This window comes from Haliotis rufescens, unplaced genomic scaffold (assembly GCF_023055435.1).
Source record: "Haliotis rufescens isolate VD_foot unplaced genomic scaffold, xgHalRufe1.0.p SCAF_9, whole genome shotgun sequence".
Taxonomy (NCBI): domain Eukaryota; kingdom Metazoa; phylum Mollusca; class Gastropoda; order Lepetellida; family Haliotidae; genus Haliotis; species Haliotis rufescens.
Window position 1 is genome coordinate 37081161 of NW_025964383.1, and position 27884 is coordinate 37109044.

General features: G+C 43.1%; 1 protein-coding gene across 6 annotated transcripts; it reads right to left on the minus strand.

Annotated features, from left to right (window-relative positions):
- Positions 1-924: 924 nt before the first annotated feature.
- LOC124139532 lies at positions 925-27262 on the minus strand. 6 transcript variants are annotated; one of them, XM_046506660.2, is made up of 6 exons: positions 27063-27201; positions 14178-15880; positions 5587-5712; positions 4772-4943; positions 4098-4288; positions 925-2701 (listed from the first exon to the last, which is right to left on the minus strand). In XM_046506660.2, the coding sequence occupies exons 2-6, from the start codon at positions 14592-14594 to the stop codon at positions 2549-2551; spliced, it is 1059 nt and encodes a 352-aa protein (XP_046362616.2). In that variant the 5' UTR covers positions 14595-15880; positions 27063-27201; the 3' UTR covers positions 925-2548. The 6 variants fall into 6 exon arrangements, 5 of the variants coding, with proteins under 5 accessions (XP_046362616.2, XP_046362617.2, XP_046362618.2 ...); XM_046506661.2 differs by lacking the exon at positions 27063-27201 and adding an exon at positions 26905-27038; XM_046506662.2 differs by lacking the exon at positions 27063-27201 and adding an exon at positions 25445-25589.
- Between the last annotated feature and the right edge of the window lie 622 nt (positions 27263-27884).

Sequence of the window (27884 nt, forward strand, 5' to 3'; positions counted from 1 at the left end):
TTCTAGATTATTATTTTTTCATAAAATAAATATATTCCACGGTCATGGTGCAGGACTACCATCCACACAGTACTTCAAAGTAAGGCTAAGAACTTAAGTCACCTCTTGTTTCATTGATCAGCAACACTTTCATTCCCTTGTCTTGTGTCTATATTCCCGTGCAATATAGTGATCATGTTATTTTATAGCAAATCAAGTTTACTTGTCCAGCAGGATACATATATACTACTCAATCTTTGTTACGGGTATTCATGTACAGTGGGCGTGAGTGTGATCATGGCCTGGCAAAGAGTTGGAGATGGCGCCACTCAAATAGCAACCATTTGGCCATATACCGGAGCTCGGGGGACCCACTCATCTAAGGAGTCGCAATTCGCGACAAAGAGTTGGAGATGGCGCCACTCAAATAGCAACCATTAGGCCATATACCGGAGCTCGGGGGATCCACTAATCTAAGGAGTCGCAATTCGCGACAAAGAGTTGCGTCCCTTGGGTGTGCCAGAAACCTATGATCGTCGGTTCGAATCCCAGATTCTCCCTGATAGTTTCACGTCTGGCACCTCCACAACCTCCCCTGCCAAAGTGACTTCCAGCTTTACCCCCCCCCCCCACACACACACACACACACACACACACCAAGCTTACACACTGTGTGTAACTGAAACACTGCAGCCTTAAACCCACCCCATTCACTTACTGTAATAACATTAACAATGTCATAGCGTAAAGGAATATCAGTCCCTTACTACACGACAAGTGACAGGGGACAAGCTGGGCTTTGCAAATCAGCAATTGATTGAAGTATTCGTAAAATCTCCAAGACACCAGTTAGTCCCCAACTTGTCTGCATATGTCAACAAACTGCTAAACTGATGATTAGAAAAAAAAGACTTTCTTTTGTGTTGGAAAACATCAAGACTGATAATATTTTGTTGTAGCTTTGATATTTAATCCTTTCCCATTCAATGACACAAGGTAATAAATACATTATCTGGATGTACATTGGTAATAGTTCACACAAGACAAGCAAATACTGGTACTATAATCACAATAACATGATGATCACACAATTACCAACACAGCAATAATTAAATACATCCTCAATAGCCAGACATATGACATGAACATCTTGATGAATAACATGGCAAGCATCCATGAATATGTTTATCATATATACAACAAAGTATTCTGTCAACATCAATTTCATTTTAGGACAATATCCTTTGAGTTATATCAGAAACCATATACCGACATGGTCTCTGGTTATATTAAAAATAGTGTTCAAAATATCAACAAGAAATTTTACAACTTATTACTCAGCAGCACATTCTACTGACAAATGTGAACCTCTCAATCTATTCAGATACTGTATGGCTGGTATAATCAACCACCAAGGACCAAGTTCTCAAGGCTGGGTAATTATTCAAGCTAAACACCTCCACTTCATCACGGACAGGTTAAGCTTACAAATAAAGTACTACTGTATACACGCTAGCAGAAAATACAAACAGAAATGAATTCTGTACCTGTTAACATTTTAGAGGAAATTTTAAGTTACAAATATGCAGTGGGAATCCATAATTGACACATGACGTTAATTATGTAGAATACAGTATGCTAGTATTTATATCATATAGGTTGATTGTACTGCAAGTCTCATGTTTTAACTATTTGAGCTGTTTAACAAGATATTTTTACAAATATTGATCCCATCATTTAATAAATTGAAAAGAAACAAACTCAGCAAAACCAAACCTAAGAAATTAACAATGGCTGACATGTTGGATACTCTAAGGGACATAACTCTTGTCTGTAAAGTATCCATTACAATGGAAGAATATTAACAAAACCTTAACCAACAAGGAATACAAAGCTATAAACAGGAAAACAAAATCTGAAGATAAATTATACAATAAAGCCAGCTGGAATTCAACTTTGATAACACACTGAACGGACTGTACTTCTTCAAGACGACTATCTACAAATTGCACACAAGTAGCACCTGTCACCATGGTTACTGGATATTAATTATTACAAAACACACAAAAACCAGACATACATGTATGAATAAATAAATATCAGCACATTTACATAAACTTAAAAAAGAGATCAAAGTTCATTCAATGTACTGAGACAATGTTCTTACAAAAACATAATTTTTCAAATTTTAGTGACATATTTGAAACCCTTCATGAAATGACAAGTTGTACATGATGTACGTGTTATTACTGTGAAAATGAATTCAACGTTTAGCCTGAAACTGGAAAAAAAATGGTAAGTATAGAATATGATATTCATAGAAATGCAGGCAAGTCTCTCCTCCACATACTCAATGTCTTCAACAAGTAGTATCTACTTCAAGATGCCCCTTTTGAATGATTCTACACTCAGGATCTTCATCCATCAAAAAGCAATTGAGATCTCACAAGGTAGTCAGTCCTGTGGAAGACACCGCACCAGCAGTTCAAATGTTCAGTAGCATTAACTGCTATCCTCAAACAAACACAGAGGTAGCTGGCCAAGCTTTGAGATGTCCCTGTGGTAAGGATCATTTCTTGCCGAGGATGGGGAGTTGGAATGTCTGCTGCTTGATGCTCTCCGTGACGAGAGGCTGCTTGGGAGGTTTGGGGGACCGGCCCTGGCCGCCGCCCTCACTTCTCTCCTCCTCCACATCCAGCAGCACAGGGGAGTCAGGATTCTCCTGGAACAATGATGGAGTGAGTGAGTGGGTGGGTGGGTGAGTGAGTGAGTGGGTGGGTGGGTTGGTGGGTGAGTGAGTGGGTGGGTGGGCGGGTGGTTGAGTTATGGTGAGTGACTGAGTGGGCGGGTGGGTGAGTTATGGTGAGTGACTGAGTAGGTGGGTAAGTGAGTGAATGAGTGAGTGGGTGGGATGGCGGGTGAGTGAGTGAGTGGGTGAGTCAGTGTATTTGAGTGAATGGGTGAATGGGTGAGTAAGTGGGTGGGTGGGATGGTGAGTGAGTAGGTGAGGTGTTTGAGTGGGTGGGTGAGTCAGTGAGTAGGTGAGTCAGTGTGTTTGAGTGGATGGGTGAGTGAGTGGGTGGGATGGTGAGATAGTGAATGAGTAGGTGAGTCAGTGTGTTTGAGTGTGTGGGTGAGTAAGTGTGTTTGAGTGTGTGGGTGAGTAGGTGAGTCAGTGTGTTTGAGTGTGTGGGTGAGTAGGTGAGTCAGTGTGTTTGAGTGGGTGGGTGAGTAGGTGAGTGGGTGAGTCAGTATGTTGAGTGTGTGGGTGAGTCAGTGTGTTTGAGTGGATGGGTGAGTGAGTGGGTAGGATGGTGAGATAGTGAATGAGTGAGTAGGTGAGTCAGTGTGTTTGAGTGTGTGGGTGAGTAGGTGAGTCAGTGTGTTTGAGTGTGTGGGTGGGTGAGTCAGTATGTTTGAGTGTGTGGGTGAGTAGGTGAGTCAGTGTGTTTGAGTGGGTGGGTGAGTAGGTGAGTCAGTGTGTTTGAGTGGGTGGGTGAGTGAGTGGGTGGGATGGTGAGATAGTGAATGAGTGAGTAGGTGAGTCAGTGTGTTTGAGTGGGTGGGTGAGTAGGTGAGTCAGTGTGTTTGAGTGGGTGGGTGAGTGAGTGGGTGGGATGGTGAGATAGTGAATGAGTGAGTAGGTGAGTCAGTGTGTTTGAGTGGGTGGGTGAGTAGGTGAGTCAGTGTGTTTGAGTGGGTGGGTGAGTGAGTGGGTGGGATGGTGAGTGAGTGAATGAGTGAGTAGGTGAGTCAGTGTGTTTGAGTGGGTGGGTGGGTGAGATGGTGAGTGAGTGAGTGTTGCTTCACACATACATGTACTTCTATACATCTACCTCCTGGAGTAAAGCTGAGTGAGTGAGTGTTTACGCATCAGTTAGCTTTTGCTTTATCTGAAGGTTTAATGGACCAACAAGAGTGTTTGTTTGTTGTTTAATGCCGCACTCAGCAATTTTCCAGCTTTATGATGGCAATCTGTAAATAACAGACAATCAAGTGAATGATATCATGAGCATCAATCGACACAATTGGGATACGATGACATGCATCGACCAAGTCAGCGAGCATGACAACCAGAGTGAATGAGTGTTAGTTTGAGTGACAATTTTCAGACCCACCTGCACCATGTCAAGAGCTGTCTGCAGGTCCCCAATGGTGTAGTCCTCCAAACGCACCTCCCCGTCATCCTCCTCCTCGTCCTGGGTCTTCCTCCTCTCCTCCTCCAACATCTGTGCCCCTGCCCGTATTTGATCTCGCATGTCCTTGCGCTTGATCAGTCCCTTCTGTGCAGTCTTCTTCGGTGCAGTTTCTGGAGAGACATTATCATTGCCTGCAGTCACCGTTTGTTGTTGTTTAATGCCGCACTCTGATATATTTTACCCATATGACGGTGGTCTGTAAATAATCGAGTCTGGACCAGACAATCCAGTGATTGACATCATGAGCATCGATCCACGCAACTAGGATATGATGGCATGCATCAACCAAGTCTGCGAGCCTGACTACCCGATCCCTTTAGTCGCCTCTTATGACAAGCATAGTAGCCTTTTACGGCAAGCATGGGTTGCTGAAGGTAGCCGGATCTGACGAGCAAAGGAGCTGGACTAGACAAGCCCTTGACATAAAGCTCCCACACTGGGAGACTTGTTTCCCTAACAACATGCAGTAAGCTGTGGTCAACATGGTTGGGGTTCTGTGTTGATGGTGGGGCAGGCTGTGATGTAACTGGAATACTGTTCCAAGCAGTGTTAAAAACCCATCTCACTCACTCACTCTGTGTTGATGTACACACCATGTTTCTTCATAGACATAAATTCTTGATCTGGCAGCTCCTGGTCCAGGGAGGTTAACTTGATGAGACCTTTCTTTGTGAGTGTTGCCATTGGTAACAAAACCTCCTCTTTGTTGCCCCCAACTACATCTTCTCTGGGTTCCTGAGCTCCCATCATGAACACTGGGGCTCTCTGCAAAGCAGGTTAGAGACAGGTTCATTAGCTTTATGAAATATAGATAATAAATGTTTAAAAGTCTCTGAGACATTCTAAATGACATTGTCAAAGACTACAAATAATTTTAACATATGAATTGTTTCGTGGCAACCTTTCCACTTACCTCCCCTGGCATCAGTGACCTGGTGCCGTGTTGCATTGCATCCACTTTGACTTACCTCCTCTGTCATCAGTGACATGGTGCCATGTCGCATTGCATCCACCTGGACTTACCTCCCCTATCATGAGTGACATGGTGCTGGGCCGCATGGCGACCACCTTGACTTACCTCCCCTGTCATCAGTAACATGGTGCTGGGCCGCATGGCGTCCACTTTGACTTACCTCCCCTGTCATCAGTAACATGGTGCTGGGTCGCATGGCTTCCACTTTGACTTACCTCCCCTGTCATCAGTAACATGGTGCTGGGTCGCATTGCGTCCACTTTGACTTACCTCCCCTGTCATCAGTAACATGGTGCTGGGTCGCATTGTGTCCACTTTGACTTACCTCCCCTGTCATCAGTAACATGGTGCTGGGCCGCATGGCGACCACCTTGACTTACCTCCCCTGTCATCAGTAGCATGGTGCTGGGCCGCATGGCGACCACCTTGACTTACCTCCCCTGTCAACAGCGACATAGTGCCAGGTCGCATGGAGTCATCGTAGAGGTGAAGATCAGACTTGGACCTCTTCATCCCATATACCATCCCATCCTCAATACGGATCCCCACACCGGACTGGAGCTGCAACAGTTGCAGATGGTCAGTGACTGAGTTAGTGGTGGAGGACTGGGTGAGTCATTGAGTCAGAGGAGGACTGAGTGAGTCACTGAGTCAGTGGAGGAGTGAGTCATTGAGACAGTGGAGGAGTAGGTGAGTCATTGAGTCAGTGGAGGACTGGGTGAGTCATTGGGTCAGTGGAGGACTGAGAGTCATTGGAGGAGTGAGTGAGTCATTGAGTCAGTGGAGGACTGAGTGAATCATTGAGTCAGTGGAGGACTGGGTGAGTTATTGGGTCAGTGGAGGACTGAGTGAATCATTGAGTCAGTGGAGGACTGGGTGAGTCATTGAGTCAGTGGAGGACTGGGTGAGTTATTGGGTCAGTGGAGGACTGGGTGAGTCATTGGGTCAGTGGAGGACTGGGTGAGTCATTGAGTCAGTGGAGGACTGAGTGAGTCATTGAGTCAGTGGAGGAGTGAGAGTCATTGGGTCAGTGGAGGACTGAGTGAATCATTGAGTCAGTGGAGGACTGAGAGTCATTGGAGGATTGAGTGAGTCATTGAGTCAGTGAAGGACTGAGAGTCATTGGAGGAGTGAGTGAGTCATTGAGTCAGTGGAGGACTGAGTGAATCATTGAGTCAGTGGAGGACTGAGAGTCATTGGAGGAGTGAGTGAGTCATTGAGTCAGTGGAGGACTGAGTGAATCATTGAGTCAGTGGAGGACTGAGAGTCATTGGAGGAGAGAGTGAGTCATTGAGTCAGTGGAGGACTGAGTGAATCATTGAGTCAGTGGAGGACTGGGTGAGTCATTGGGTCAGTGGAGGACTGGGTGAGTCATTGAGTCAGTGGAGGACTGAGTAAATCATTGAGTCAGTGGAGGACTGAGTGAGTCATTGAGTCTGTGGAGGACTGAGTGAGTCATTGAGTCAGTGGAGGACTGAGTGAGACATTGAGTCAGTGGAGGAGTGATGGAGTCATTGAGTCAGTGGAGGACTGAGTGAGACATTGAGTCAGTGGAGGAGTGAGAGAATCATTGAGTCAGTGGAGGACTGAGTGAGACATTGAGTCAGTGGAGGACTGAGAGACATTGAGTCAGTGGAGGACTGAGTGAGTCATTGAGTCAGTGGAGGACTGAGTGAGTCATTGAGTCAGTGGAGGACTGAGTGAGTCATTGAGTCAGTGGAGGACGGAGTGAGTCATTGAGTCAGTGGAGGACTGAGTGAGTCATTGGGTCAGTGGAGGACTGGGTGAGACATTGAGTCAGTGGAGGAGTGAGAGAGTCATTGAGTCAGTGGAGGAGTGAGAGAGTCATTGAGTCAGTGGAGGACTGAGTGAGACATTGAGTCAGTGGAGGAGTGAGAATCATTGAGTCAGTGGAGGAGTGAGTGAGACATTGAGACAGTGGAGGACTGAGTGAGTCATTGAGTCAGTGGAGGACTGAGTGAGTCATTGAGTCAGTGGAGGACTGAGTGAGTCATTGAGTCAGTGGAGGAGTGAGAGTCATTGAGTCAGTGGAGGACTGAGTGAATCATTGAGTCAGTGGAGGACTGGGTGAGTTATTGGGTCAGTGGAGGACTGGGTGAGTCATTGGAGGATTGAGTGAGTCATTGAGTCAGTGAAGGACTGAGAGTCATTGGAGGAGTGAGTGAGTCATTGAGTCAGTGGAGGACTGAGTGAATCATTGAGTCAGTGGAGGACTGAGAGTCATTGGAGGAGTGAGTGAGTCATTGAGTCAGTGGAGGACTGAGTGAATCATTGAGTCAGTGGAGGACTGAGAGTCATTGGAGGAGAGAGTGAGTCATTGAGTCAGTGGAGGACTGAGTGAATCATTGAGTCAGTGGAGGACTGGGTGAGTCATTGGGTCAGTGGAGGACTGGGTGAGTCATTGAGTCAGTGGAGGACTGAGTGAATCATTGAGTCAGTGGAGGACTGAGTGAATCATTGAGTCAGTGGAGGACTGGGTGAGTCATTGGGTCAGTGGAGGACTGGGTGAGTCATTGAGTCAGTGGAGGACTGAGTGAGTCATTGAATCAGTGGAGGACTGAGTGAGTCATTGAGTCCGTGGAGGACTGAGTGAGTCATTGAGTCAGTGGAGGACTGAGGGAGTCATTGAGTCAGTGGAGGACTGAGTGAGTCATTGAGTCAGTGGAGGACTGGGTGAGTCATTGGGTCAGTGGAGGACTGGGTGAGACATTGAGTCAGTGGAGGAGTGAGAGAGTCATTGAGTCAGTGGAGGACTGAGTGAGACATTGAGTCAGTGGAGGAGTGAGAGAGTCATTGAGTCAGTGGAGGACTGAGTGAGACATTGAGTCAGTGGAGGAGTGAGAGAATCATTGAGTCAGTGGAGGACTGAGTGAGACATTGAGTCAGTGGAGGACTGAGAGACATTGAGTCAGTGGAGGACTGAGTGAGTCATTGAGTCAGTGGAGGACTGCGTGAGTCATTGAGTCAGTGGAGGACTGAGTGAGTCATTGAGTCAGTGGAGGACTGAGTGAGTCATTGAGTCAGTGGAGGAGTGAGAGTCATTGAGTCAGTGGAGGACTGAGTGAGTCATTGAGTCAGTGGAGGACTGAGTGAGTCATTGAGTCCGTGGAGGAGTGAGAGTCATTGAGTCAGTGGAGGAGTGAGAGTCATTGAGTCAGTGGAGGAGTGAGACATTGAGTCAGCGGAGGACTGAGTGAGTCATTGAGTCAGTGGAGGACTGAGTGAGTCATTGAGTCAGTGGAGGACTGAGTGAGTCATTCAGTCAGTGGAGGAGTGAGAGTCATTGAGTCAGTGGAGGAGTGAGAGTCATTGAGTCAGTGGAGGAGTGAGAGTCATTGGAGGAGTGAGTGAGTCATTGAGTCAGTGGAGGACTGAGTGAATCATTGAGTCAGTGGAGGACTGGGTGAGTTATTGGGTCAGTGGAGGACTGAGTGAATCATTGAGTCAGTGGAGGACTGGGTGAGTCATTGAGTCAGTGGAGGACTGGGTGAGTTATTGGGTCAGTGGAGGACTGGGTGAGTCATTGGGTCAGTGGAGGACTGGGTGAGTCATTGAGTCAGTGGAGGACTGAGTGAGTCATTGAGTCAGTGGAGGAGTGAGAGTCATTGAGTCAGTGGAGGACTGAGTGAATCATTGAGTCAGTGGAGGACTGGGTGAGTTATTGGGTCAGTGGAGGACTGAGAGTCATTGGAGGATTGAGTGAGTCATTGAGTCAGTGAAGGACTGAGAGTCATTGGAGGAGTGAGTGAGTCATTGAGTCAGTGGAGGACTGAGTGAATCATTGAGTCAGTGGAGGACTGAGAGTCATTGGAGGAGTGAGTGAGTCATTGAGTCAGTGGAGGACTGAGTGAATCATTGAGTCAGTGGAGGACTGAGATTCATTGGAGGAGAGAGTGAGTCATTGAGTCAGTGGAGGACTGAGTGAATCATTGAGTCAGTGGAGGACTGGGTGAGTCATTGGGTCAGTGGAGGACTGGGTGAGTCATTGAGTCAGTGGAGGACTGAGTAAATCATTGAGTCAGTGGAGGACTGAGTGAGTCATTGAGTCCGTGGAGGACTGAGTGAGTCATTGAGTCAGTGGAGGACTGAGTGAGTCATTGAGTCAGTGGAGGACTGAGTGAGTCATTGAGTCAGTGGAGGACTGGGTGAGTCATTGGGTCAGTGGAGGACTGGGTGAGACATTGAGTCAGTGGAGGAGTGAGAGAGTCATTGAGTCAGTGGAGGACTGAGTGAGACATTGAGTCAGTGGAGGAGTGATGGAGTCATTGAGTCAGTGGAGGACTGAGTGAGATATTGAGTCAGTGGAGGAGTGAGAGAATCATTGAGTCAGTGGAGGACTGAGTGAGACATTGAGTCAGTGGAGGACTGAGAGACATTGAGTCAGTGGAGGACTGAGTGAGTCATTGAGTCAGTGGAGGACTGAGTGAGTCATTGAGTCAGTGGAGGACTGAGTGAGTCATTGAGTCAGTGGAGGACTGAGTGAGTCATTGAGTCAGTGGAGGACTGAGTGAGTCATTGGGTCAGTGGAGGACTGGGTGAGACATTGAGTCAGTGGAGGAGTGAGAGAGTCATTGAGTCAGTGGAGGAGTGAGAGAGTCATTGAGTCAGTGGAGGACTGAGTGAGACATTGAGTCAGTGGAGGAGTGAGAACCATTGAGTCAGTGGAGGAGTGAGTGAGACATTGAGACAGTGGAGGAGTGAGTGAGTCATTGAGTCAGTGGAGGACTGAGTGAGTCATTGAGTCAGTGGAGGACTGAGTGAGTCATTGAGTCAGTGGAGGAGTGAGAGTCATTGAGTCAGTGGAGGACTGAGTGAATCATTGAGTCAGTGGAGGACTGGGTGAGTTATTGGGTCAGTGGAGGACTGAGAGTCATTGGAGGATTGAGTGAGTCATTGAGTCAGTGAAGGACTGAGAGTCATTGGAGGAGTGAGTGAGTCATTGAGTCAGTGGAGGACTGAGTGAATCATTGAGTCAGTGGAGGACTGAGAGTCATTGGAGGAGTGAGTGAGTCATTGAGTCAGTGGAGGACTGAGTGAATCATTGAGTCAGTGGAGGACTGAGAGTCATTGGAGGAGAGAGTGAGTCATTGAGTCAGTGGAGGACTGAGTGAATCATTGAGTCAGTGGAGGACTGGGTGAGTCATTGGGTCAGTGGAGGACTGGGTGAGTCATTGAGTCAGTGGAGGACTGAGTGAATCATTGAGTCAGTGGAGGACTGAGTGAATCATTGAGTCAGTGGAGGACTGGGTGAGTCATTGGGTCAGTGGAGGACTGGGTGAGTCATTGAGTCAGTGGAGGACTGAGTGAGTCATTGAATCAGTGGAGGACTGAGTGAGTCATTGAGTCCGTGGAGGACTGAGTGAGTCATTGAGTCAGTGGAGGACTGAGTGAGTCATTGAGTCAGTGGAGGACTGAGTGAGTCATTGAGTCAGTGGAGGACTGGGTGAGTCATTGGGTCAGTGGAGGACTGGGTGAGACATTGAGTCAGTGGAGGAGTGAGAGAGTCATTGAGTCAGTGGAGGACTGAGTGAGACATTGAGTCAGTGGAGGAGTGAGAGAGTCATTGAGTCAGTGGAGGACTGAGTGAGACATTGAGTCAGTGGAGGAGTGAGAGAATCATTGAGTCAGTGGAGGACTGAGTGAGACATTGAGTCAGTGGAGGACTGAGAGACATTGAGTCAGTGGAGGACTGAGTGAGTCATTGAGTCAGTGGAGGACTGAGTGAGTCATTGAGTCAGTGGAGGACTGAGTGAGTCATTGAGTCAGTGGAGGACTGAGTGAGTCATTGAGTCAGTGGAGGAGTGAGAGTCATTGAGTCAGTGGAGGACTGAGTGAGTCATTGAGTCAGTGGAGGACTGAGTGAGTCATTGAGTCAGTGGAGGAGTGAGAGTCATTGAGTCAGTGGAGGAGTGAGAGTCATTGAGTCAGTGGAGGAGTGAGACATTGAGTCAGCGGAGGACTGAGTGAGTCATTGAGTCAGTGGAGGACTGAGTGAGTCATTGAGTCAGTGGAGGACTGAGTGAGTCATTCAGTCAGTGGAGGAGTGAGAGTCATTGAGTCAGTGGAGGACTGAGTGAGTCATTGAGTCAGTGGAGGACTGAGTGAGTCATTGAGTCAGTGGAGGAGTGAGAGTCATTGAGTCAGTGGAGGACTGAGTGAGTCATTGAGTCAGTGGAGGAGTGAGACATTGAGTCAGTGGAGGAGTGAGAGTCATTGAGTCAGTGGAGGAGTGAGAGTCATTGAGTCAATGGAGGACGGAGTGAGACATTGAGTCAGTGGAGGACTGAGTGAGACATTGAGTCAATGGAGGACTGAGTGAGACATTGAGTCAGTGGAGGACTGAGTGAGACATTGAGTCAGTGGAGGCCTGAGTGAGACATTGAGTCAGTGGAGGACTGAGTGAGACATTGAGTCAATGGAGGACGGAGTGAGACATTGAGTCAGTGGAGGACTGAGTGAGACATTGAGTCAATGGAGGACTGAGTGAGACATTGAGTCAGTGGAGGACTGAGTGAGACATTGAGTCAATGGAGGACTGAGTGAGACATTGAGTCAGTGGAGGACTGAGTGAGACATTGAGTCAGTGGAGGGCTGGGTGAGTCATTGAATCTATGGAGGACCGAGTGAATCATTGGGTCAGTTGAGGACCGAGTGAATCACTGGGTCTATGAATCTGTGTATGGGAGAACCTGCCGATCTATTCGCGATTTTTAGAACTTTGAGTTAGTTGCACAAAATAAACAAATCATTAGGTCACATGAATTTTAATGCCTACATTGTAATAAATACCTAAAATATAATCAGTAATGAAAGTTAAACTTTTATCAGCTAGGCTAAAAACAAAATATTCTTGGTTTTCAGGCACTGCCACATCCTCACAAAGTCCGCCACATATTCTGTTTTTATTTCCATTTTCAAAAATCCTAAATAGTCCGAGTCTGAAACACACGACCCTAGCAGTGAAATGCTACAACACTTAAAAACAATGCGATCCAATATAGCACGCAGTTAGTTCCTTCACATGCACACTGCTTTACTGCGCATCTTATGTTATGGTCATGGCAGCAATAGGAGTTTGTGTGTGTGATTTGCAAATTCGTTCAGTTAAAAAAGATATGATAAAACATCACTAGACAAGGGGATTTGCAAATTCAATGGAATTTGTGTACTGTATGCCAGACAATTTTTCATATGCAGAGGTTAAGATTACATGTGTATTTGTCTCATAGAATAAGCCGGAGATAGCTATCAGCTGTTTACACCATTTCTTCCCGATCTATGGGTGCTTTAGTTTAAGAAATGCTTAACGTCATGGCCAATATCATAACTGAAAAGAAATTGATAGGAATTGATAGGAACACAAAAGACTTTCTATCTCTAATCACAAATGTTCGTATCAAGGCAAGTTCATGGTAAGTTGATGTGATTTGCTGATCAGATCATAAACAATTTTGCCAATATAAATCTAAACAAAATTGAATGAAATCTTGGAGTAAAGAAATATAATGGATTACAAATGTAAGTCCAGATACACAATGAAACTTTTTTTTGCCAAAAAGTGTAATAATAGGAGTAGCTTGCATACTTCAGAATGGATTTGTTGACATGCTTCTTCCGGTGTTGTATGCTCCTGATTACGTCTTCTCATTGTGAAATAATATTAGTGAGTGAGTGAGTTGTGTTTAACGCCGCTTTTAACAGTATTACAGTTATATCGCGGCGTGTCAGCTTAATGTGGGAGGAAAGCCCGAAGTGATGCAGGTCTCAGACGTTTATCACTTCGGTGAAACCCACGAGCACGGGTATGGTGCTGACAAATCTTGAAACGTAATCGGGGCAAACCGGGATTCGAACCCACAATCATAGGTTTCTGGCGTGTCCACGGGACGCAACTGGGCCACCCGTGCCCCCTGAAATAATATTAAGTCCAGCTGCAGTCAGATACTATATTTCAGTGTCTCACTCATCAAGGATGGCCCTTTCCCAGGTTGATTGTACACTGTTTATTTGGTTAAAGACTAGTTTGAACAGAAAAACAAAGGGTAGCCTGCCCACACAATATTTTCAAAATCCATTGCCTGAGAACAAATTCTCTTATTTTTTTTAAGCCAATTTAATAATGGAAATAACTTGATCAAGGTCAGAACGACCTTTCTTATGACCAATCAAAGCGTCACTTACCAGGTCAGGATTAATGTATTTTCTAATAATGCAACCCACAAGAGGTTAACACAGGTATTCTGATCAACATTCACTGGTTGTACGACTGATTCTATCAAAATAATCGCCTATCTCTTGCTTCAGTGGGATAAACATTTGAAACGGAAGATACAGGGAATTAATGCCATACAAGCTCGGACATCTTTTAGACATACCAGAAGTTTACTTTAGCTCACTTTTCTAATTTTGAATTTAGAACTTTGACAAAATATTTTACACAATATATCTGGAATGGAAGTCTCCAGTTTGAAACTAGTGATGTAAAAAGCTTCTTTCTGATTGGCTTATGTCAACATCTTGTCAGTGGTTGATCAGAGTTCACAAACGGTCGTTCTGACATCACCCGTAATGGGATGTCTTGAGATCTTTGTTTAGCGGTAGCAAGAACTGAGATCTGATTTTAATAAGATTGTTTTAAGAGATTTCATATCTATTTGCAAGTTTATTTTATTGTTACCAAATACTGTATTGGAAAAATAGTAATCTGCAAACAAAATGAATTTAGAATGAATGAATCAATCAATCAATCAATCAATCAATCAATCAATCAATCAATCAATCAAATATCCCTTATCTTCAGGATTTTATTTTTATTTTTACCACTAACACTAATATTCTGAAACCAAAATAATCTTTGAACCAAATGAATACAAAAATGTCTGTTCACCATACTGGCTGTACTTTAAGAGATCACAAAACTTTTTGCAATTTTATTTCTATGAACAATGACTCAACTGTTCTTCAAAAACAACTGTAAACCACATAAGAAAATGCCTGTAGCTCACCTTGTTAAAATTGCGTAAATGTTTGACTGTGCAGGCGACACAGTGCCGACACGGGGTGGAGAGAATCGTCTTACTCCGCTGGAGCCGACCCGGGGTCACATGGTTCATAGCACTCAGCGTTTTACTCTTACTGCTTACGAACTTCCCCTGTAGCACTGGTAGAGGAAGCCCCCTGACTGGGAAGGGGGAGATAACTCCCAACTGACTGTACACAGAGTTTGGAGCCATCTCGGGTATGGCAGTGCTGCTACGTTTCACAGTCACATGCATTCTGTTGATGGGGCTTGAGTGGTTTGACAAACGTTCGAGAGCGTCATCAATGTCGAGAAGGATGGACCGTCCCGAAGCACAGCGGCTGCTTGAAGTTCGAGTGTATCTCTCCATCGTCATGTAGAGGTTTATCAAGTTGAGTGTCATGGATTCAAGACCAAGTGTTCACAATCCTATACTCACAAAGCTTGGAAAACAGTTTCAGAAAAAGCAGCGAAAATCCATCTCAACAGAAGGCGTAGACAATCTTACGCCAGAATCACAATTAATCAAATCGACATTTCAGAACCTCCATCGAACACTCAGATGTTAGAAACTGGGTCTGGAAGTAAAGTCTAACATCTGATATCCACAAGAAAAAAATGTCAAGAACATTCCACTACCGGCACAAATTAATATTTTCATTTCTCTCACAGCGTCCATCTTTATCTTTATCACCCATATTTGTTGGAATAATTCTCATAGTGGACACCCCAGAACTTGCTCAAACAGCTCCAGCTTCAGGCACCATGCATACTGTGCATTCAAAGTTTATTCCAGAACCTTCAGTCAGCAAAGAATACACACTGAAGCCGCTTCAAGTTTTCTTCTTCCATTCCCCCAAGAGGAAGCCAGAATATTTACACTGTGTTCAGGTCTACACTAGAGACCAAGGCAAATGATAAAGAGATGTATCACATTCCCTTCAGATTCTTTTAAGATGTTTGATATTGAAATATCCGAACACAGCTCCACATTTCCTCATGTTTGAGATAAAGTCGTGTCAGTCACAAACACAATAGTTCATGAGCAAACCCAACAATCAACAGTCATGAATCACAAGAACCCCCTTCCACTTGGAATCCAAGGCATTCACATATGGAAAATGTTTTGTTCCAAATATGAAACTTCATCAGAACAGAGCACTAGAATTTCTTCTTCAGACTTCCTCCTCCAAGAAACACATAGTGTTGACAGTGCTTCATGCAAGCAAGAAACAACGAAAACACATCTTGCAGGATCACTTCAATCCTCAATCATAGAAATTAGAAATTTGTCCTTCAGATCTACTTGTCCTCCAGGAAGGAGCAGCACATTCTTCCAACTCTGATACATCTTCAAAACATTATTCCATGAATCCTCGACACACAGCACCCCACACACAGCTCACTCCTGACATTGTACACAGACTGAGCCGCTCCCACTCCATGGTAGCCGATCACAAGCATCTTTCTGCCAATCCATCATTGTTAAGTTTCTCAAGTCAAGTCCACCTGGACGTCTGGGGAAAGTCTCACTGACATAATCCCCCAACTGTCCGTCTGCCCTGAGATCGGTGAGAGGGAAAGTATTGACTGTCGTCTGCTCCACCAGAGTGGCGTCTGCTCTACAATACACACGTCTGCAACAATGCTGTCACTTCATCACTGCCCGGAGACACGGTGAGCATGGTGCTGGAAGAGGTGACAAAACATTTATAATAACACTGTCTTGACAAGAGCTAGGAAGATACCGAGGGAAGTCCCCATTGCTAGGTGATGGGTGAAAGCTTGTTGATTGATTGTAACTCTACAGATCGTGCAGTGATTTACTACTCAATGAAAAAGGTTCCATAGCGAAAGAAATAACACCCTGCTCAGTTGATGATTATCTCAAAAGCACACAAAACAAACAGCGTGCCTCTTAGCAATGTCATCCTAACCTCGATCTTTCAAGTGTCAACATTACTAAATCCTAAATGCAATCACAATGCAAGCAAAATATATTCCTTCAAATATGTCAACATTGTTGCTTGTTTGTTGTTTGTTTGTTTGTTTCTTAACAGCAATATTCCAGCTACATGATGGCGGTCTGTAAATAATCAAGTCTAGAGAGGACAATCCAGTGATTGACATCTATGTAATTGGTGGGCGAGCCTGACCACCCGATCCTGTTAGTCACCTCATGACAAGCAGGGTTGACTTTTACGGCAAGCATGTGTTGTTGAAGACCTATTCTACCCCGGATCTTCACGGGTCCAACATTGTTGTATTATTTTTACTTGGGTAAACAACAGATTGTCATCATTGAATATTTGTTCTATACAGAGTTAAAAGGAAAGTATCAACCATCTATCAATGATGTTAAACAATTACGACATAAAAATATATGGTTTCAAATTGGGTGTATTTGATGGGCATAAATAAATGTCAATTTATTTTTTTAAATTATCTCAATTTGGTTTGGTTCATGGCTGTCCTGTTTATGTCATTTTGACGTCCACACAGAGGGGTGACAGCATTTTGATCACAATTCACTCATTGAGTAAAACAAGAAAATCATTTTGGAATTTTTATGACAAAAAGGCTTAGAGAATTTAACAAACACATTTCAAATTGAGCCAAGTTCTAGGGTTGATTATTCAATGCTGAAGCATGATATCATTTTATCAAGTGAATGAAAACAATGAAGAAATAACATTTCAAACTAAAATCACAACATGTACTAGATTTGGAACCACAGACCACATAAACCTCTCAATCAAATGGCAAAAATGACTTACTTATGTCATATATAAGCTCAATATCCCTGACAGCGGAAATAAAACTTGGTATCCACTTGACATATATATTTAAGCTCTGAGCACCATTAATTCAAGAAATCCCACCTACACAGTTCTGTCAATCAATCAATATCCGTTTAAGTCATGACAAGTCTGAGCTGTCAACAGATATATATCTTCAAGTGTTACGAAACTTTATACACTGGGTTGTTGATATCATCAGTTGACATCTTTACCTGCCAATCAGAAATTTAGTGTCTGTGTCGGATAAGCCATCAGTGAAGCATACAAGGCTTTAATCTAGTTATCAATCCTATCCTGGGCTAGCTGTAGATACGGAGGGGAGGGTCATTACTGGGTCAGGGCATTTTGTTACTGGCTGCAGCATAACTAGGTGATTTTTCAACTCCCACCCTTACAAAAAATAATTTTGCTTTGGGTTTCATGGTAGGGTTTGAATAAAAAGTGTTGTGTGACCAGAGGAGAAACATTGTTTGTCTTGAAGCAGTCACTGAAACATTACTCTGTCTACAACAAAATCCCCACCCCTACCCAACTCCCCCATCACTAGACCAAAACTAGCCTATCTTGAATGCATTTACAGGAGACCCATGAAGATCCAGGTAGAGGTATTCAGCAACCAATGCTTGCCGCAAAAGGTGACTATGCTTGTCGTAAGAGGCGACTGACGGGATCGGGTTGTCAGGCTCGCTGACTTGGTTTGATGCATATGATCATATCCTAATTGCGTAGATTGATGCTCATAATGTCAATCACTGGATTTTCTGTTTAAGACTCAATTATTTACAGACCGCCATCATACAGCTGGAATATTACTGAGTGCGGCGTTATACAACAAATAAACAAAGCATTTGCAGGATTCCATGACAAGATTCCTCTGATACTCTGAGCAAAAGGATATCAGTGTCTTATATGTTAAGGCTGTGTCACCTTCTTGTACCCAGTAATTAACATCACACAAATACTGATTAACCGATATCAATCATGCAAATGTTACACATTCTATCAATTACCCTACTTAATCAAGTACAATCACATGGAATCTCCCACCGTCCACACTGGAAGTGTACACTCCTGTCTGGTCATCAACCACCATCTTCCTGCCCATCATGTGATACCCATCATTTATAAACCTCCAGTGACGTCATCCTATTGTTCTGCAGTGGGATTATATCTCATAAACAGGGATGTTATAATATCCCAGAGATATTTGCTATATAATATTTTGATATGTAAAATCAATGACAAATGTTGTCTTTATATTCCCGAGGATGTACCACTAGGCTAGAGAGGCGCTGATAAAATCACAATGCTTTTAAGAATGTCTTTTCCAGTATCGTACGCCAGCAACAGATATTTTACACCGGTTTCCTAAGGTTCATGGAAATTATGTTTGAATCAGAAATGTTGAAAACTTTTGTTTTAAGTTTCATTTTTAGGCCTACAAGTTAGATAAAAAACTCCCTATATGTACTATGTGATGTGTAGGATATAGCACCAAGTGTTTTTATGACATTTAAAACCCTTATCCTTGGGATAAAACCTGACTTGAATATCATCAAAACCCTTGGACATACTTTAACCTACACATAATACAGTACATATAGACTAGCCAGTCTAGCAGGCCAATCACACACTACATTACAAATAAAAACAATGTGGATAGTTATAGGGGTTCTTTTGTTTCTACTGACGATGGGTAAAACTTGTAACCTGTGACACTCTTAATAACTCTCACAAACAACAAAACATGCCATTAAGAAGAAGTTTAAATGAAAAAAACGTGTGACACAAGGAGTGCCATTCCGACTTGTAGACAATACATCCTGTCTAGTCAATAAAACATAACATTGCCCACTCATGTCGACAATCCTGGCGCCACAGATCTGAGATCCTGGTTAGTGGCAATGGAGGGCATAAATATGCCAACTATGGTAATTACTGCCAGGTTTAGAGAAGTCTCTCACCTGCCATGAGTGTCCACGAACATGCAATGTGGGGCAGATTGGATATTAAACATTAATAAGAGCGTGCCGCTGACAGTGGCAGGAAGCTACTTCCGTGGTGACGGTGCCAGCAGTGGCTGTACACATTCAGGGCCGCATAATCACTGATGGGAATGGTTGTAGATGGGCTCTGATTGACCACTTGATCTACTGAAATATATTCTAGATATGTCAGGTTGTAGCCCATTGGTATGTGTGGTCACCTGTCTGACCTCAGGCCCGGTTCAGTTCCTATATAGGTAGTCCCAGGGTTAATGTTGTTGCATGTGTTGCCCAGTACCTAGTTCAGTTCCTGAACTCATGGCCCCATGGAAAGTCTGGTTCAATCCCCATGTTGGGTGGCCCCATTGATAGTGTGGTGAAGTGTCTCACCTAAAGTCTGGTTCAATTCCCAAGTTGGGTGGCCTCATTGATAGTGTGGTAATTTATCTCACCTAAAGTAAGTTTCAATTCCCAAGCCCGTGGCCCCATTGATAGTGTGGTAATTTATCTCACCTAAAGTAAGTTTCAATTCCCAAGCTGGTGGCCCCATTGATAGTGTGGTAATTTATCTCACCTAAAGTAAGTTTCAATTCCCAAGCCCGTGGCTCCATTGATAGTGTGGTAATTTATCTCACCTAAAGTAAGTTTCAATTCCCAAGCCCGTGGCCCCATTGATAGTGTGGTAATTTATCTCACCTAAAGTAAGTTTCAATTCCCAAGCCCGTGGCCCCATTGATAGTGTGGTAATTTATCTCACCTAAAGTAAGTTTCAATTCCCAAGCCCGTGGCCCCATTGATAGTGTGGTAATTTATCTCACCTAAAGTAAGTTTCAATTCCCAAGCTGGTGGCCCCATTGATAGTGTGGTAATTTATCTCACCTAAAGTAAGTTTCAATTCCCAAGCCGGTGGCCCCATTGATAGTGTGGTAATTTATCTCACCTAAAGTAAGTTTCAATTCCCAAGCCCGTGGCCCCATTGATAGTGTGGTAATTTATCTCACCTAAAGTAAGTTTCAATTCCCAAGCCCGTGGCCCCATTGATAGTGTGGTAATTTATCTCACCTAAAGTAAGTTTCAATTCCCAAGCCCGTGGCCCCATTGATAGTGTGGTAATTTATCTCACCTAAAGTAAGTTTCAATTCCCAAGCCCGTGGCCCCATTGATAGTGTGGTAATTTATCTCACCTAAAGTAAGTTTCAATTCCAAAGCCCGTGGCCCCATTGATAGTGTGGTAATTTATCTCACCTAAAGTAAGTTTCAATTCCCAAGCCCGTGGCCCCATTGATAGTGTGGTAATTTATCTCACCTAAAGTAAGTTTCAATTCCCAAGCTGGTGGCCCCATTGAAGTGTGGTAAATTATCTCACCTAAAGTAAGTTTCAATTCCCAAGCTGGTGGCCCTATTGATAGTGTGGTAATTTATCTCACCTAAAGTAAGTTTCAATTCCCAAGCTGGTGGCCCTATTGATAGTGTGGTAATTTATCTCACCTAAAGTAAGTTTCAATTCCCAAGCTGGTGGCCCCATTGATAGTGTGGTAATTTATCTCACCTAAAGTAAGTTTCAATTCCCAAGCTGGTGGCCCCATTGATAGTGTGGTAATTTATCTCACCTAAAGTAAGTTTCAATTCCCAAGCCCGTGGCCCCATTGATAGTGTGGTAATTTATCTCACCTAAAGTAAGTTTCAATTCCCAAGCTGGTGGCCCCATTGATAGTGTGGTAATTTATCTCACCTAAAGTAAGTTTCAATTCCCAAGCCCGTGGCCCCATTGATAGTGTGGTAATTTATCTCACCTAAAGTAAGTTTCAATTCCCAAGCTGGTGGCCCCATTGATAGTGTGGTAATTTATCTCACCTAAAGTAAGTTTCAATTCCCAAGCCCGTGGCCCCATTAATAGTGTGGTAATTTATCTCACCTAAAGTAAGTTTCAATTCCCAAGCCCGTGGCCCCATTGATAGTGTGGTAATTTATCTCACCTAAAGTAAGTTTCAATTCCCAAGCTGGTGGCCCCATTGATAGTGTGGTAATTTATCTCACCTAAAGTAAGTTTCAATTCCCAAGCCTGTGGCCCCATTGATAGTGTGGTAATTTATCTCACCTAAAGTAAGTTTCAATTCCCAAGCCCGTGGCCCCATTGATAGTGTGGTAATTTATCTCACCTAAAGTAAGTTTCAATTCCCAAGCCCGTGGCCCCATTGATAGTGTGGTAATTTATCTCACCTAAAGTAAGTTTCAATTCCCAAGCTGGTGGCCCCATTGATAGTGTGGTAATTTATCTCACCTAAAGTAAGTTTCAATTCCCAAGCCCGTGGCCCCATTGATAGTGTGGTAATTTATCTCACCTAAAGTAAGTTTCAATTCCCAAGCTGGTGGCCCCATTGATAGTGTGGTAATTTATCTCACCTAAAGTCTGGTTCAATTCCCAAGCCCGTGGCCCCATTGATAGTGTGGTAATTTATCTCACCTAAAGTCTGGTTCAATTCCCAAGCCCGTGGCCCCATTGATAGTGTGGTAATTTATCTCACCTAAAGTCTGGTTCAATTCCCAAGCCCGTGGCCCCATTGATAGTGTGGTAATTTATCTCACCTAAAGTCTGGTTCAATTCCCAAGCCCGTGGCCCCATTGATAGTGTGGTAATTTATCTCACCTAAAGTCTGGTTCAATTCCCAACCTGTGGCCCCATTGATAGTGTGGTAATTTATCTCACCTAAAGTAAGTTTCAATTCCCAAGCTGGTGGCCTCATTGATAGTGTGGTAATTTATCTCACCTAAAGTAAGTTTCAATTCCCAAGCTGGTGGCCCCATTGATAGTGTGGTAATTTATCTCACCTAAAGTAAGTTTCAATTCCCAAGCCTGTGGCCCCATTGATAGTGTGGTAATTTATCTCACCTAAAGTAAGTTTCAATTCCCAAGCCCGTGGCCCCATTGATAGTGTGGTAATTTATCTCACCTAAAGTAAGTTTCAATTCCCAAGCTGGTGGCCCCATTGATAGTGTGGTAATTTATCTCACCTAAAGTCTGGTTCAATTCCTAAGCCCGTGGCCCCATTGATAGTGTGGTAATTTATCTCACCTAAAGTCTGGTTCAATTCCCAAGCCCGTGGCCCCATTGATAGTGTGGTAATTTATCTCACCTAAAGTCTGGTTCAATTCCCAAGCCCGTGGCCCCATTGATAGTGTTGTAATTTATCTCACCTAAAGTCTGGTTCAATTCCCAAGCTGGTGGCCCCATTGATAGTGTGGTAATTTATCTCACCTGAAGTAAGTTTCAATTCCCAAGCTGGTGGCCCCATTGATAGTGTGGTAATTTATCTCACCTAAAGTCTGGTTCAATTCCCAAGCTGGTGGCCCCATTGATAGTGTGGTAATTTATCTCACCTAAAGTAAGGTTCCATTCCCAAGGTAGAATACATCCGTATTCCCACCGGAGTGCAGATAACTGTTTAATATATTTTTGCTATAATGCTGAGTAAGAAATCAACCTTTGAACCCTGTTACTGGCTCATCTACATCTAATCTTTTCCTATTTTGAAAAGTTTTGGAGTGGTTCTCAAACATCACAGCACATCATGAGTGATCATATCCCCCGTTATTGTTCAGCTGATTTGATTAACATAGAGATGAATCAGTGATGAAAACCTGTGGCAGTACCTACACATTTGAGGTTTCTTGTTTTAATAAGGGGCGGTCGGGTTGCCTAGTGGTTAAACCGTTCGCTCGTCATGCTTGAAGACCTGGGTTCGATACAATGTGTGAAGCCCATTTCTGGTGTCCCCCGCCGTGATATTGCTGGAATATTGCTAAAAGCGGCGTAAAATCAAACTCACTTACTAGTTTTAATAATTAACATTTCCCATGGCGTTCAATAAAACATTGTCTCACCATGCCGAGGACCTGGATTTGATTACTAAATGGTTACAAAGCTCATGCTGCACGTTGAGTAAAACTAACTCAACCTAACGACCACTCTCTTTCGTCCCTCAAGATTGCAACACAGTGCTTGTGGTAAATATAAATGAGGCAAAAACACAATTGAAAGAAAAGTTTGGAAAACATGGACGAGAACATACTGAAAAAATATATATTCTAATTTTGCCTCTCTTTTCCCTTCATCTTGCTGGAAAATGCAGCAACACGCAATGTTCCACAGTTTCAGTTACAGATAGCATGCCTAGCATGAGTGAGTGAGTGAGATTTCCCTGGAGTCCCCTCGTTGTGCATGTTCACCCCAGGTCTACAGTGCCGCCGCAGCAGCAGCAGCATCGATGTATGCCTGTTATCGTCATTAGTCTCCATGGCATCTGGTAACGATTGTACAATGCCTGCATGCTCATAAAACTTTATGGTGCAGGGTTATTTATTTATCGGTAATAAATTCATTTCTTCAATAATGATTCCATTAGGCATTTTAGTTGTTTATTTATAAGGCGGAATGAGCCAAAAATCAATTTGTTAAATTACCTGATCTAATAGTGCATGTTTTTGTCTGTTTATGTGTCGTTTGTTATTTCATTCTATTATATGGTCTCTGTTAAGTCAAACTCAGTTCATTCATTCCTCTATCAATTAATGCTGTAATAAACACGACTCAAAACAACACAACTTGAATTGCTATAGATGAAGAGGTCTACACAGGATGGCCTAAATTTTGCTGATTACATCTTTGAATATATTCCTTCTTTGTTTATTTATCATTTCATCTAGTGAGTGAGTGAGTTTGGTTTTACGCCGCTTTTAGCAATATTCCAGCTACTCACAGCAGGGTACACCAGAAATGGGCATCACACTGTACTTATGCAGGGAATCAAACCCGGATCTTCGGCGTGACAAGCAAATGCTTCAACCACAAGACTACCCGACCGTCCTTCATTTCATCTGGACTATGTGAAAAATTAAGATTTAAAGGACATGATAAAACAAATGGGAGTATGATAAAACAAATGGGAGTGTGATAAAACAAATGGGAGTGTGATAAAACAAATTGGAGTGTGATAAAACAAATGGGAGCGTGTGCTGCAATCTAACTGGTTGAGACATGGGATTCAGAGCCTGGCAATCTCGTGGGTTAGTTACTGTACTTGAATAATCGTCTTAAGTATCTTTTCTTGTCAATCCCTAATTCCCAAATCTGAAAAAGGTGCCATTCTGCTTGGCAAAATGGATTCCACGTTAACCAAATATTATGCTAGGTCGATATTTATAAGAAGAAGTTTGACTTGTTGTTTTTCACATATTCAGCTAACCAGGCTGGTTCCGTTACCACGGAAACATGTGACGTCATCCATCGTGTCATGACGTCATGTATCATCATGTCTGTGTCACAACTAGGAGAGTTCATGTACAGAGAGTGACTGCTTCACAAAATGACTGATTTTACAATGTCCATGATATGTTTCAGATGTGTGGGTTTTACGGAGTCTTCAATGTCCAGATAGTTTAACACTGAAATCAAAATTTCTGGGCATTGAATTCTCAATAAAACCCACAAATCTGAAAACATATAATGTTTATCGCCTAATTATTATACTGCAGGTATCCAGGTACTAGTATCTGCTCAAATGTAGTTTTATTTGTTCCCCAACCAGTGGATCTGTTCGCATTCTAAATATCATTCTCAACTCCCTTGGGAGTATACAACCGAAGCTGCCTAGGGTGCTAGAAGGTTTTCACATCCACCTCACATATCGGGTACCCATTCCCTGCTGGGAGAACAGAGGCGCATGTGAACTAAGTCACTCAGATACAGTGTAGTGTGTTTACCCAGACACTGGAAACCTAGGCATGACAGTCAAGGCGGCCCCACACAACGAACATATCAGGACAAGTGAATTTATCTCTACAAACAGATAGGAAAGATTTAAAATACTCTAGATAACTGAAAACGCAGAGCTGAAAAGGTTATCAGTTCCCCTGACTGACTTAAACATGTTACTGTTGAAAGTGATCAAGGCTTACAGATGGTTCCAGCTGTCAAATGACCTAAATAACTATAAATAATTCAATATATAGATAGAGGAATACACAAACAAACAAACAAACAAATATAAATACATAAACACACACGCACTCGCACACACACATACACACACACACACACACATACACATACACTCGCACACACACATACACACTCACACACACACACGCGTACACACACATACACGCACTCGCACACACACACACGCGCATACACACGCATACACACACACGTACACACACACACACACACGTACACACATACACACACAGAGGTATGAATGAATGAATGCGTGAGTGAGTGAGAGTGAATGAATGAATGAATGAATGAATGAATGAATGAATGAATGAATGAATGAATGATACAACACTTTCCAAGTCACTGATCAACTAAGTCTGATGGACAGTTCTAGTGTAAGCTCAACTCAGTAACACTAATATGACATCAAGGGATTCCAAACAGAAATTCAGGTTAACGAGAAAATGCTGACCTGCCGATATAAATCTCCCTGGGTGTTATGCAGCCGGCCTGATCATGTATGTAAGCATACAAGGTAAGTACACAGGTAAGTATGTATACCCTTTGATCTGCACAGGTGAGGTAATCCTGTTACCATATGTCCTCTCACACCCTCCCCTAAAACCATCACCCACCACGCGATCATGGTGCAATAACTACGTCTCTACAAGACACTCTTGAGCAACACTGTTACTTGCTTCTGATAACATCACGACTGTTAGAAAATTATTTTATTTGAGGATTTGACTGACCATGCCAAAATAAAGTCAGAAAAACAGTTTATATTTAATCGATTTTCCTGACCACTCTATTTCTGATGGAATCGAAAAATAATACAATACATTACTACAAAAAAAGAAGTATCTGTTATTTTGTGAATAGATATTGATAAAATGCATTGCATATATAGAGTGAGTATGTTTATACGCTGCTTTCAGCAATATTCAAGCAATATCACAGGGACACCAGAAAATAGGCTTCACAAATTGTACCCATGTGGGGAATCGAACCTGGGTCTTTGTCATGACGAGCCAACGCTTTAACCACTAGGCTACCCAACCACCCCCCATATATAGAGCCCAAAGCCCCTCAGGCAGACATACTTACATATAGTGCTGTACTACACTCTAACCAGGCTGAGTGAGTGAGTGAGTGAGTTGGGTTTAACAGTATTCCAGTTATATCACGGTGTGTCAGCTTAATGTGGGAGGAAAGCCCGAAGTGATGCAGGTCTCAGACGTTTACCACTGCAGTGAAATCCACTAGCACGGGTATGGTGCTGACAAACCTAGAAACATAATCGGGGCGAAACGGGATCCGAACCCACAATCATAGGTTTCTGGCATGCCCAAGGGACGCAACTCTGCACAGCGAATCGTGGCGCCTTACACGACTGGGCCACCCGTGCCCCCCCATGCCCCCACAGTTCCTCATTCCCACCATCCGACAGACCCAAGCATCCAAGCTCTGGAAATAGCTGACAATTTTTAATTTTATGACAGCTGTCATACAACTGTAGAAGCTAATGATTAATGCCCATACGCTATTCAGAAACATGTTATGTTCAGTCACTACAATATTAATAGAAGGATATGATCCTACAACGTTATGAGTGTATCACTGATAAGAAAACATTAAAAAATATACACATTTTGGTCCATGATATAAAATAGATAATTAATAGTGTTGTACAAATACAGTTCAAAAGCAAGCTTTACAACATTTGTTGGTTAATAATACACATTGAATTATGTAAACTCACAGTACTTTATCACATACGGAAAGTATAAAACAAGAAGTTGGACACTGTTCAAATTTCTTTAACTACCAAATATTATTAAATGTCTCTCTTAAAAATACACACATATTAATTAAACTCATTTCTCCAAGTAAACAGAAGATAGTTCCAAATATGTACAATTTTTTACCCACCTGAGTGCAATGTTGCCCTATCTGTCTGCGTGACCAACTTCGACATTGAATCAATCAGCACTCCGCCACCCAACACCTGATACAATTTCTGCCCAATCACCCATTTCAATCCACATGGGCGTACATTAACACAATGTCTACTGATATCCTTCACGTACCTGTAAATTCCTCCGACGCGTATCAAATGTCGAAAACACAGGGTGCAATATGCCTCGTAACAACCGCCCATTCAAAAATAACAATAGCAAGCCTTCCATCATCAAGCATTGTTTTCCTTGAGTGATTTCTTACAAAGACGCCACCAGGAGCCGCCTCGATATGTTCACCGTACTGGTATGCATCATTCAGAAGAAACAGTCCACTAAGTCGGTGTAAGTGGCGCATGGTCGGATTCTCTGCCTTCAGAAAGATCAATATATTTTAGCCTACTCAAGAGGGCTGCTGACATAAGTTCTATAGAGCGCTTAACTACCTGCCGATCTGATCCAAAACACACCTCCAGGCTCAATTAGGACATATCAATCAAATAATTATTTTTCGAAGTTGATTCCTAGCCTATGAGGTTTCATTAAATTACATTTTTAAAATGAAGTTCACTTTATATCACAGTTTGCCAGTGTTCCATTCCAAATAAGTATCATGGAACTGTTCTGGGTGAACAATACCTTCCAAATGACGTGCTGGTTTTCTTGGGGAATTAGTCAGCAAAGAGCCGGAGTCACAGGAGACTAATCACAATTTTATTTACAAGAACAATTAACAATTTACAATATACTTAGAAAATAACTGAGGGTGCCACAGAGAGTCGGTACAACACTCTGGGCTGTGGGAGAGAGGTCTGCTTGGTAAGAGAGTCAAACCCCTTCTCTGCCTAAAACCTGGCTACAGTATGTATTTAACAAAAATTAGAACAATAAAAAGGAATAGGATTGGTTGATACACGATTGGTTGTGCCCTATGCTTAATGGATGGCTAGACAG

Excerpts from the sequence above, each read along its gene's own strand:
- LOC124139532 (XM_046506660.2), bottom strand. The coding sequence starts at position 14,594 with ATGACACTCAACTTGATAAACCTCTACATGACGATGGAGAGATACACT. Across the intron at positions 4,289-4,771 it reads TATGTCTATGAAGAAACATG|AAACTGCACCGAAGAAGACT; the intron begins GTGTGTACATCA and ends ATGTCTCTCCAG. Across the intron at positions 2,702-4,097 it reads CAGCTCTTGACATGGTGCAG|GAGAATCCTGACTCCCCTGT; the intron begins GTGGGTCTGAAA and ends TCATTGTTCCAG.